Source organism: Tenrec ecaudatus, chromosome 14 (assembly GCF_050624435.1).
Source record: "Tenrec ecaudatus isolate mTenEca1 chromosome 14, mTenEca1.hap1, whole genome shotgun sequence".
Taxonomy (NCBI): Eukaryota; Metazoa; Chordata; class Mammalia; order Afrosoricida; family Tenrecidae; genus Tenrec; species Tenrec ecaudatus.
In genome coordinates, this window is record NC_134543.1 from 8,039,517 (window position 1) to 8,051,134 (window position 11,618).

General features: G+C 61.8%; 1 protein-coding gene across 1 annotated transcript; it reads left to right on the forward strand.

The window, feature by feature from the left end:
• Positions 1–592: 592 nt before the first annotated feature.
• Positions 593–8,978, forward strand: EXOC3L4 (exocyst complex component 3 like 4). The gene is made up of 11 exons (XM_075531578.1): positions 593–1,005; positions 1,821–2,475; positions 3,294–3,405; positions 3,656–3,778; positions 4,063–4,163; positions 4,364–4,444; positions 5,959–6,073; positions 6,567–6,686; positions 6,777–6,929; positions 7,339–7,460; positions 8,350–8,978. The coding sequence occupies exons 1-11, from the start codon at positions 597–599 to the stop codon at positions 8,540–8,542; spliced, it is 2,184 nt and encodes a 727-aa protein (XP_075387693.1). The 5' UTR covers positions 593–596; the 3' UTR covers positions 8,543–8,978.
• Positions 8,979–11,618: the final 2,640 nt, after the last annotated feature.

Genomic DNA, 11,618 nt, shown 5'->3' on the forward strand with positions numbered 1-11,618 from the left:
CCGCTGTCTCCTCTGTGGGCTGTGTAACCTCGATAAGCCACAGGGTGACCCGAAGCAGGCGCCCTCCGCCCCCCGCCCCCACCGGCCTCCAGCCCTGCAGCCTCTGAGAGGAGGTGGATGGTGCTCAGAGTGGAAGAGGACTGACCTGGTCAGTGGAATGTGGGCTGAGCTGGGGGCTCTGAGGGTGGCAAATGGACAGGAGGGGGGGGGCGTGGGTGGAACCCCCAGGACCTAAAAGTCCTGGAATCCTGGAAGCAGTTGCCTCCTGGGGTTGGGGTTGGGTCTTGGGGCCTGCAGGCTTACCCCCTCTTCCATATTCCGATGGGCAGGGTCTGGGAGGACCTATGGGGGAGAGCAGGGCAGGGTCTCAAAAGGTGTCGCGTGGAAGTGGCTGTCCACATCTCGGTGCCCAGCTGTGGCCTGAGGCCCACTTCCCTTGGAAGCCTTTCTGGACAAAGTTCCTGGGTCTGCTGGGCCTCAGCTTCCTGGGTTTCTGCATCGGCTCCCCAGGACTGGGTACATCCCACGCCCCCCCCCACCCCCCCCCCCCGCGTTTCCTGAGCCTCCTTCTCGCCCCCAGCTCCCCTGCTGCCAAGATGCCATTACCAGGCACAGTGACCCCAGGACCGGGCCTGGGTAGCCCGAAGGAGCAAGCCCAGCAGCAGGCCTCAGGGCAGGTGGTCCAGAGGAGGGTGAGCAGCGGGGACATGCCCAGCACCCACTACAGTGACGAGGCTGCACAGCCTGGCTGGGGCACCTTGTGGCGGTCCTTATCCCGGGCGAGCCAGCGGGCCCGGGGCCCTGAGGGCGGCGTGCTCCTGCGCAGCGCGAGACTCATGTACCGGTCCCTGCGGAGGTCCCCAGAGAAGGGTGTGGCTGCCGATCCAGCTCACATGGCCACCGTGGCCCAGAAGACCCAGCACCCGGAGGCACCCTCCAGGAACAAGGATGGCGTCAGCCAGCAGGCATCCACTGCGGGGCCTGAGGATATGGGAGCCGAAGCAGGTGAGAGCCCCACTAGCCACATGGAGTATGGGGGGAGGGGAAAACAGGTTACCTGATGGCTTCCTGGCTGCCTCTGCTCCTCAGAATTCCCCTCCCACCCACCAGGGACTGGCCCAATTGCCATTTAAATTCTCACAACTCAGGGAGGGTGCACCCATCAGGCAGATGAGAAAACCGAGGCTTAGGAGAGGCAAAGAGCGTTGCCTCAAGCCTCAGTGCTTGAAATGGATGAGGTGGGATTTGAACCCAGGTCTGCAGGACACGAGAATGCTAGCTTTCCACACCTAGGAGCCAGGAGCTAGCCCACCCACCCCCGCTCTGGGCCAAGCTTGGGTGGTGGACATGGCATGGCTGCTCTGATCCTGGCTGCTTGGAGGGAGGTGGGAAGGGCTGCCCAAAGGAGGACCCACTGGAGCTGATCCTCATTAGGGGTGCAGGTGGTGGCAGAGGGCTGCTGGAGGTGGGGACCGGCCTGGCCAGCATTGTTGAAGTCTGGCCCTGAGGCAGGAGCCTGGACCCAGGCACACCCAGCCTGAGCTCTGACCCCATCAGACCTGCCATTAGGGCTGTGGGCGAGGACACCAGGGCCGGCTCAACAGAAGCCTGAGTGGGGGTGGGGAGCCAGGGGCTGGGCCCTGCTGGCAGGCCAGCCCCACTTAGGGCCGCTTCAAAGAAGGGCCCCTGGTAGTTGGGCGAACCTTCCGGAGCAGACTTTCAGTTGGAGGCCCAGGCCTTGGTTCCTATCGTGGTGTGGTCCTGGTGCCGTCCCATACATTGGCACCCCCCAGGCCCCCCATAGCGCCCATTCCTTGCAGAAGGCAAGTCCGTGGCCGACCTCATCACGGAGCGGCAGCTGCTGGCTGCCTTCACCCAACTACAGGACCTGGAGACAAAGCTGGTGGCCGAGAAGACCACTCGCGCCTACCAGCAGGACCCCACGGCCTTCGCGCGCCGCGCCATGGACGTGTGTCTCCACTATGACGGGCTGGCCGCCGAGATCGGCGCCATGGTGCGCGAGACGCTGGGCCCGGCCGGCGTGGACGCTGCTGGGCTAACCGAATTGGCCCGCGTTGTGCACGCGGAGGAGGAGGCCCACCCGGCGCCCCCTGAGGACGGCGACTTCCTGCGCATGCCGCGCCGCTGGCGCCAGCACTGGGAAGACGCGGTGCGGCAGAGCGTGCAGGAGCGCGTGTGGCGGGCAGGCTCCGGGGAGGCCCCGCAGGACGACCAGCGCTCGCCTGGCCTGCCTCACCTTCTGGCCGCGCTGGGCTGCCTGGTCCGCGGCGACCTGCAGAAGGTGCGGCTGGAGGTGCAGCCTGCCTACGCGGCTGCCGGCTTCTCAGCCTGGGAGATCTATCTGCAGGCTTTCCACAGTGCGGTGGCCCAGCGCCTCCAGGAGCTGGCACAAGAGGCCCGTGGCTGCGAACAGCTCTATGTCCTGCTGGACTGGGCTGCCAATGTCTACCGAAGGTGAGGTCAGAGCCACTACCCGCCAGAGTTTGGGGAGGCCTTTGGAACTGCTCTGGGAGCGCCTGTCCTGGGGGAAGAGAGTGGGTGACCTAGGGGCAGAAGGCAAGGCATGGATCATTCTCGGCCTGGTTTTTCCCAAGGGGAACCCACCATCCTCCTTCCCCAAGGTAGAACATGTACCAGGCGAGTTTACCACGAGCAGGGCCCCAGGGAGAGGGCCTGTGCTTCGCCAGCTGGGGCCTTGGAGCCCAGGCAGCACCACACACGCCCTCCCCTCCCGGCCGGAGACAGCCTTGGGCTCACAGAGCTTGGTGCTGGCTGAGTTCACTTGCTTGCTCACCCCTCTGGGTGGCACCTGCACTGTGGAGTGGAAAGAGAAAGGGAGGTTTCCTGGTCCCACAAGCAGGGGTAGCTGCCCTGGAAGAGGAGGGCCCACAGTGGCCCAGGTTCCCCTGCCTGGGTGGCTTTAGTTAGGCATTTGGTTCCTAAGCTGTGTGATGTGGGAGTGGGCAGGTGAACAGCCTAGCCTTGGGTGAACCTTGACCATGACTGAGGTCCACGAGGACAGCCATCTTCCTGTCTCTCGAATTGGCTCAGCTAGGGGGCCAGGTGAGGGAGCAGCCCAGAACTTGAGGGAGGGGAGGGGCATCGATGTTCAAAGGAGGGCCTGGGGGTGGGATCTTGAACAGAGGACCAGGGTCAGTGACATTTCAGTGATGGCCTCTGGCGTTAAGCCAGGCCCAGGGAAATGGGCGACCGCGGCCCTTTGATGCACTGGAGCCCCGCCCAGGTCCACAGCCTGCCGCCCTGCCTTCCAGTCCTGACTTCCTGGGTGCCCCGGACTTGGCGCTGCCCGCTGAGCCACTACCCCCACTGCTGGCGCCCGAAGTGTGGGCCGGGTTGGAGAATGACTACACCAGATTCCTGGAGGTGAGGGGGCGGGGCCAGATCGGAGAGGCGGGGCCACGCCCTGGGCACTTTGCCGGGAACTGGGCACCACCCCAGGCTGCTCCTCAGTGCGGGCCGTCATGAGGGCTGGTGCTACCTCCCCTCTGTAGCCTTGGGTATGGGCCTGTGGCGTGGAAGGGTGGCCCTCGCCGTAAGGACCGGGAGGGCCGGGAAGCAGGGGGCGCAGGCCCTCTGTGGGGGTAGGTCTCACCACGGCCGGTCGTCTGTGCAGACCAAGATCGACAGCTGCTTCGACAGCATCCTGCAGCTGGAGCGAAACCGCTGGGCAGCCGCGGAGGCCCCTGAGGTGTTGCAGGGCCGATACCACGCGCTGCTGTCCATCGATGTGCACATGGTGTGACATGGGGGGTCAAAGGGGCGGGTTCTTGGGCTTCCCGCGTGCGGTGGGGACCCCTTGAGACGCCGAGCCCATGACTAACTTCCACTCCTGGTGGACACTGCAAGTGGGGCACAATCGGGACCCCAGGGATGCGGAGGGGGTGCAGCTCCCAGCTGGGCAGGTGACTCCTAGGTGCAGGGAGTTGAGAAGATGGGTAGTGAAATGGAGGGGGATCGGGCCACGAAGTGGGGTGCTAGGTACTGGGGGGCTCTGATATGAACTCATCGCCACTCCCGTAGCTCGTGGGTGAGCACGTGAAGGCGGCCCGGGCCATCTCGTCGGAGCTGGAGGCCACCACCTTGAGGATCTGTGCGCAGGCCCTCGGCCTCTTCATGCCCAGGTGCGGAAGGAGCAGGGTGTGGGCGATGGTTTGTCCTGGGAGCCCCATCCCCATTTGCTCGAATCGGGGTGGGGTGGGAAAGGGGACGGAGAGGGGGCTTTGTCCAGCAGGTGGGACAGGAGGCTCAGCACAAAGCCTAGGCAGGTGCAGATCTGCTGAACCCGGCAGGGTCCCCACGGCCTCTACACCTGCACCCCCAGGTTTGGAAAGGCTTTTCTGGAGTCGGAGGGTGTGAGCGTGCAACACCTGGGCGCCTACATCAACGCCTTCGAGGAGCTCAGGTGGGTCTGGGGCGCATGGCTGTACCTCCGGGAGCCGGTGCCCGGCGTGGCCAGCAGGGGGCGCGCGAGCGCAGGGAGCCGGCAGGCAGAGGGGTCCAGGCCTGGGTGGAGTGGGGCTGCAGGGCTGGAGCGTGGGCGCTGATGGAAGCCTTCACGGGGACCCTGAGGGGCTGCCCCCTCCCGGGGTGAGGTCAAAGGCAGGATTCTCAGGAGGCCACTAGGGACCCTGCCCACCCACTGGGCAGTGGCAGGGGTGGGGGGTGGTTTCAAAGTGGAGCAAAGGTTGGAGAGTTCCAGTCCCCCCATTCCTGTCTGTTCCCTGGCCAGTCCGGTCCTGCCACTCTGGGCTCTGTTCCTTCCACTCTTTGTGCCAGCCCTCCTTTTCCTTCTTCTCAGGGACAGCCGGGCTGTGGTGAGAGTTGGGTCTGAATCTGTCTGCTTCCAGGAGGCCCGCTTTGCGGGCTGGAAGAAGGCTGCTCCTGTTGGCCTCAACCTCAGGCAACCTCAAGGTTGCCCCCTGGGGGCACACCAGCAGCTCAGGCCTTGGCTTTGAGGGTTGAGATCTAGCGCTGCCACTTAGCAGCTGCGAGTCCTGGGCCAAGTTACTCAACCGCTCTGGGCTGCCTGGCAATCAGGGAATAAGAGCCCTTGCTCGCTGGCTTGGGCCTCAGTGCCTTGGAGAGCTTGGGCCTGTTCTTTTTTGAGCACTAGCTGCGTGCCTGCACTGTGCTGCTTCACACACCTGCTGCCCTTGCATCCTGACTTCAGGGTGCCCCTTGACGGATGACAAAGAAGTGTTACTTGGCCACAGTCACACACCAAGTGGTGGACCTGGGTTTGAACCAGGTTGGCCAGGTCCAAAGTGTAACCACAATCAGGCACTGCTTCTCCAATGCTCTGTTACTCCTGATCAGTGGCCCCTGGCCCTGAGCTCTGGGGGCTCTGAGGTCAGCCAGCCCCAGCTCCTGCCACAGGCGTGGTCCTCGCTCCATCTGAGGTGGCTTGGGAGGGAACCTCCCTTGGTAGTCAGCCTCTGGTTCAGGTTCCCCAACAGTGAACAAAGAAAGGTATCACCCTTCTGGGGGATTCCCAAGCAGGATGGGGTTCCTTCCACAGCTTAGCCATGGGGTAGAGGTGGCTCACCCCCGCCCCCCATGAACAGCCCCAGGGACGTGGTGCTGTCCCCTCCTTTACTCTAAGCCCAGAGTTTTAGGTTGTGCAGCCTAGGGGCTGCTCTTCACCCTGCATTCTGAGTGCATGGAGTTGTCGTTGGGTGCTGAGCCAACATGGCTGTGGCTGAGTCAGGGCTATGGCACCCCAGCCTCTTCCCCTTACCTCTCCTTCACCTAGCTGTCCCCTTACCCCCATTTTGCTTCCTGTGTTACCTGCACCCCTTTCCCCCACTTCACCTGCCCCCTCCTCACTTCTCTCTTTACCTTTCCCCTACTTCACCTGTACCCCTCCCTCATCATTCCTGCTGACCCCTCCTGTCACCTGTCTGGCCCTCTCCCCAGGACCAACCTTCTGACCAGGTTCCCAGGCACCTTTGAGGAGCTGGAAAAGCCCCTGACCAGGACCACATCCACATTCCAGAAGCACCTGCTGCAGAGTTTGCAAAGTGATGTGCAGGTGAGGGGGTAGGGCAGCCACCACCTTTCCTGCCTACCCTTTCTCCCCACTTCCTATGCCCAGCAGGTGCCCTTGTACTTGAAGCCCTGAGCCCAGGTCATGACCCCCACTTCCTCTTGGGCAGTTTCAGACCCATGTGATTTAGGAGCTCAAGGAGCAGGGTTGCTGGTGATCCGCCCACCTTCTCATTTCAGTCCACCTCTCCATGGTCAAGAGCCAACCCCAGGATGGTGTTCTGGAGTTGGAGCTGGAGGAGGGGGGAACTAAGCAGGTCCTAGGTGGTGGTGGTGGTGGGGTCTCCACCAAAACTTTGAGGAGGCCTTCCTGACCATGGCTCTCAGGGTTTGACAAGAAGTGACAGCCCCCCTCCCCGAAAAAAAAGACAGCCCTCTAAAGCTCATTCCGGGTGACATGGCCCCTCCAGGGCTTTAAGGGGAGGGTCCCCATGGTCAGGGTGACACAGTTGCAGACCTCATCTCTCCCAACTCTCCAGCCACTCTTCAGGTTACTGTGCACCAAGGCCTGGCTGACGCAGGACACGCTCCAGCCCCTCATGAACAAGGTGGTAGCCTTTGCCCGCCAACTTGAGCTGGTGGCTCCACCTCGGGGACAGGTAGGGTGAGTGGGTGCGCCCTGGTGGGGTGTGTGTGTCCACACCAATTGTCAGCCATCTGACACCCCGCCTTCCCCCCCCCCCATTCAGGAGGTCCTGCACGAAGCGCACCGATATGTGGTCCGGGAGTACCTGGTGCAGGCGCTGAGGCCGCGCGAGCGTTTTCGGGGTGCAGAGCGTGTGATTGGCTCCCAGAAGATGAACCTAGAGGCCCAGGCCATTAGTGACACCTTCCAGGGCCTGGTAGGCGCAGCGCCACTGCTAAGGGGCACTTACCTTCCCCGGAGGCTCCTACCAGGGGAGCTGCATCATGTGGGAGACGGGTGGGTGGGGGAGGGTTCGCAGAAAGACTCATGGCATCTGGGCATTTGAGCCTGGAACCAGGGGCGTGGATGCTTCTCCTAGATTTGCATACCCTTTGCAGGCACCGCCCCCTGAACAGCCCTTGGGAGGGCTCTCCTCCCTAACCCTATCCACACCGTGACCTTCCCGTCCCCCCTCCTCATCTGGGCTGCGAGTCCGGCCCTGGCCTCAGTTTCCCCATCCGTGCAGAGTTGAGGGGGCTCTGCGAGCTGGCTCTTGAGGAAGGGAACTGGGGGAGCGGGCTCCTCTTAGGGGAGAGGGTGTCACGGGCACCTCCTTATCCCTGCAGGGCTCAGAGGCCTCGTGGCTGGACCAGGCCATCTCATGCGTGTCTGAGATCCTAGGTGAAACAAACAAGGACCACATCCAGCGGCACCTGGAAACGCTAATCGGGAGCTACCAGGACATCAGGTCTGTCTCCCTGCGGAGCCAGAGTTGGGATTGGGGCCTGCTGAGGATACCTGCTGCTGGGGGGGTTCCGGCTTTCGTCAGATAGAAGCTCCAGCTAGTTTCCTGGGCTCTTCCCCACGAATCCAGAGTCATCGGTAGGCTGTAGGACCCGCTCAGGCCTCTATGGGTGGTCTCCTCCCTGCCCCCATCGGGAATCAAGTAGTGGCAGGACCCCAGTCACTGGAAACCCCAAGTCTTCCCAGCACAACCGCCTGAGCGGGTCCAGGAGGGAGGCTTTGATGCCGGGTTTGTTTGGGGACGGCGGTGATTCACCAGATCCCCTGGAAACCCCAGCCCGACCCTTGGGTGACCTTGGAGATTCCAGGATGGGGAGGCTACATCAGAAACTTCCCCAGCCCGGGCCCTTCCCGATTCCACGCCTTCCCCTCGCCCCGCCCCCTCGCCTTCCATTCTCTTCTGCGCTAGGGAGGCCTGGCCCGAAGCCCTGGTTTTGGCTTGCGGGTAAAACTCTTCCGGGAGGGGGGTTTTCCCCTCGGAGTTCCCCTGCCCTCCCCCCCCCCCCCCCCCGAGTTCGGGTTCCCACCTGGTGTCCTGTTGAGGAGGGGAACGATTCGATTCTCGGGCTCCACATGGTTGCCTGGCTGGGCTCCTCCCACAGTGCTGCTCCGGGGACACCCACCCTCCCTCCTTCAGGCACTTCGACTTCTGCCTTGCGCCAGGCTCGCTAACCTTTCTCCGCCTGCTCGCGGGCAGTCGGGCCCTCCCTACTGGGTTCCTGGACGACTGGGGCCACTCATACCTCCCCACCGAGCGAGGGTCCCCCTCCCCGCAGCCTGGAGGGCCCCCTAGGGTGCAGGGGTCGGCTGTGAGGGCTTGTGTGTCTCTGTAGGCGGGAGCATGTGCTGGCCGTGCTGTCGCTGCGCCGACTGGGCCGCCGCCGGAACCAGCGCTTGCTGCAGCACACTCAGGACCTGTTGAGGGCTGCCGCCAAGGCCATGAACTCGGGGGACACCGGGGGGCGCGCACTCTTCCAAGAGATCCAAGTGCCCACCTCCATGGACGTGCTGGTCACCTGCATCTAAGGCTGAGCCCACGGCCGGGGGTGGGCCCCGTGGAGGAAGCCCAGCCAGGAGCCTGGGGAGGCCGGCACTCCTGGCCCTGCCCCAACCCAGAAGCCCCTGGTCATGGAATTTTCCCCTCGCTACGCAGCATGCCTGCTTCTCTGGAAGGAACCCAGGGGATGTGGTGGCAGTGGCATTTGTGGGGGAGGATTGAGGAGACTGGCTTTGCCTACTGCTCACCCAGTGGCCCTTCCTCCCTCCTCCCCCAGCCCAGGGGGTGAGCCAGAGTATTTACTTAAAAGATCAAAATGAATTAAAACGGTGTCTCCCATGGAGGGGCTGTGCTGTGGCTGGGCATAAGGTAGAGGTCTCCATGTTTGGAGGGGACGGGCGGCTGGTGCCAACCGTTTCCTACCTGTAAGCATATTGTACCGGTCGGAAGACTGAGGGAGGTCCAGAGGTGGACAGGCCACCCCGGGCAGTGCAGAGCCACACAGCTGCCTGTGGGTCTCAGGGAGCCTGGCCACAGGGCTGTCTTGTCCCCAGGCAGGCTGTGCCTCAAGGGTAGAAGAGGTTAAGGCTTATTGGGAAGCTTGGGGTACTCGGGTTAGATGTGAGAGGGACTCCCCAGCAGTGACAATTGTCAGGCTGCTGTCGGCCCGGTGGTGCCTGTGGAGCATGAATGGGGTGGGGGTAGATGCCTGAAGGCCTCAGTCCTGGAGATGGGGCTGCAAGACATGTATTCTCCCCGTCCCCCACCCCCCCACCCCCGCCCCTTCCAAGGCTCATGGAATGCTGCTCAGTCACTGGGGTCGGTCTGCTGCGAAGCTATTTGCTTTGGCAGCTGGAGTTGGGCAGGGAGGAGGAGTGACTGAGATGGCGTTTCCTGGGAGATCCAGGGTGGACGCCCCCAACACCCTTCCGGAAAGCCTCACCCCAACTCTCTGGGGTTGGAGGCCAGCCCATCTCCCTCCTTGTGATATAGGCAGTGCTGGGCAGTTCACCGGCTTAGTGGCACAGTGGTTAAGCACGCAATGGCAGTTTGAACCCACCAACCGTTCCTGGCGGGCCAGCTGTGGCCAGCTGCCGTGGTACAGAGTCCAGCTTTGGAAATCCGCCGGGGTTGCTATGAGTCCAAATTGAGCTTTTAGTGCAAATTGAAGAGCAGCCAGGGGGTGGAGGTTGGTTTGTGGGGGGAGGATGGGAGTGGGTGGGGTGGGGCAGGAATGAGGAAGTGGAGAAATTCAGGGTTCCCAGGCTCCAGGGCTGGGGGTGAGGGCAGAGTGTGTGTGTGTATAAATCCTGGCAAGCAGTCTTTGTCCGTGGGGAAACTGAGGGTGACAGAGGTCGGTGGTCATGCTGGGTTTAGCACAGCATGGTCATGGTGGGGTGGAACTGCTGGGAGGTGTGCCCTTTCCCTAGGGGAAAGCCCTGGAGGGTCTGTTGGCTGATGGATCAGCCCCTGCCTGACTCCGCGTGTAACTGCAGTGGCCATCAGCAGCCTGGGTGGCAGTCACAGGGGGCTTCTCAAAAAAACTCACTGCCATTGAGTCGATTCCTCTTAGGAGACCGAGACCCTATAGGGCAGATCTGCCCCTGTGAGTTTCCAAGAATGTTAATCTTTACAGAAGAAGAAAGCTTCATCTTTCAATCTTGGAACAGCTTGTGGTTTAGAACCTCTAACCTTGAGGTTAACAACCCAACTTGTAACCCATATTGCTACCAGGGCTCCCTCAGGAAGGGCTTAGAAAGCCTGAAACTCCAACCAAGCCCATTGCTGTGCATGGATTTCCACTCTGAGGGACCCAATGTGATAACAGTGAATTGCCCACAGGGTTTCCACGGCTGTAAATCTTTACGGAAACTGACAGCTCCATCTTTCTCCTGAGGAGCAGCTGGTGGCTTTAACATGCCCTGATGAGCAGTGCCCCCCCCCCCCCGAAGCCCACACCTGCCAGCATCCTGGCCCGTTGCTGCCCGGCTTGAGAGTGTGGGCAGGCTCTTCCCCTTGTCTGTGCCTTGGTCCTTCCAGCTGTGAAAGGGGAGGATGAAATAAGAACCAGCCAGAGAACCAATCTCCTGCATCATGTGATGAGGCTCCTATGGGCCCAGCTAGGCCACCCAAACCGAAGACCAGACTCACTGCCATCGAGTCAATTCTGATTTCCTGTGACCCTACAGGACAGAATTGAACCGCCCCTGTGGGTTTCTGAGACGGCAACTCTTTATGGGAGTCGAAAGCCTCATCTTTGCCTGGCAGAGTGGCTGGTGGTTTCAAACTGCTGACCTCGTGGTTGGCAGCCTAATGTGTAAACTACTATGTCAGGCCACAGTCTACAGAAGGAAGAGAGGCAGCTCTGGTGCAGGGGGTGGGGAGCTCCAGGGGTGAATGTTTTCCAAGGGCCAGGACTGCCTGTCCTGAGGCGTCTAGGCCTGGACTGGATGGCTAGGGTTTCCAGCAGGAGCTGTGCTTGCACATGAAATGGTACTTGGCAGAGGGTGGGTGTATGCTCATGTGTGCATACTCACGAGAGCCCAGAACTCTCCAGGGCCAACTGGGGGAGAGCAGGGGGCAGGCTGAGGGTCTCACAGTATTTCTCTGGGCATCTCATCCAGGGCAGACGTGGGGTCTGTGGGACCTGGTGCTTGAGTTCTCAGAAGTTTCTGGAGTTACTGGCCAGGTTGTTTCACGGATGAGGAAGGAAGTGTGTGTGTGTCCATGGATTGGCCTGTTGGTACCCATGGGATAAAGGGGCCTTGCCCACTCTTTACAGTCCTTTGTAGGGCAGGGCAGTCTGAAGTGACCCCATTTGACCCTTCAAGTTTGGACCCCTGGGCCTGACAGCTGTCCTCTGGTCCTAGCCTGCCTGGCCCTCCTCATCCCCACCATATCCCCCTCAGTCCAGTTTGTTCCCCTGCCCCTCTGTGGCTCCTGAATGTACTGCCTTTGGTCTCTGTTCCAGGGGGGTGGGGGGGTATGGGGCGGGTGTGTGTGTCTGTTAGGGGTCCCTGACTGAGTCCAGCCTTGGAAAGCAGTAAAGAGGCTCAGAGGCTGGGCCTGCCTGACCAGGCAAGCATGGTGGGGAGTGGGGGAGAA

Coding starts and splice junctions, on each gene's coding strand:
- EXOC3L4 (XM_075531578.1), top strand. CDS start 597: ATGCCATTACCAGGCACAGTGACCCCAGGACCGGGCCTGGGTAGCCCG. Junction 3,779..4,062: donor TGTCCATCGATGTGCACATG/GTGTGACATGGG, acceptor CCACTCCCGTAG/CTCGTGGGTGAGCACGTGAA. Junction 6,930..7,338: donor GTGACACCTTCCAGGGCCTG/GTAGGCGCAGCG, acceptor TTATCCCTGCAG/GGCTCAGAGGCCTCGTGGCT.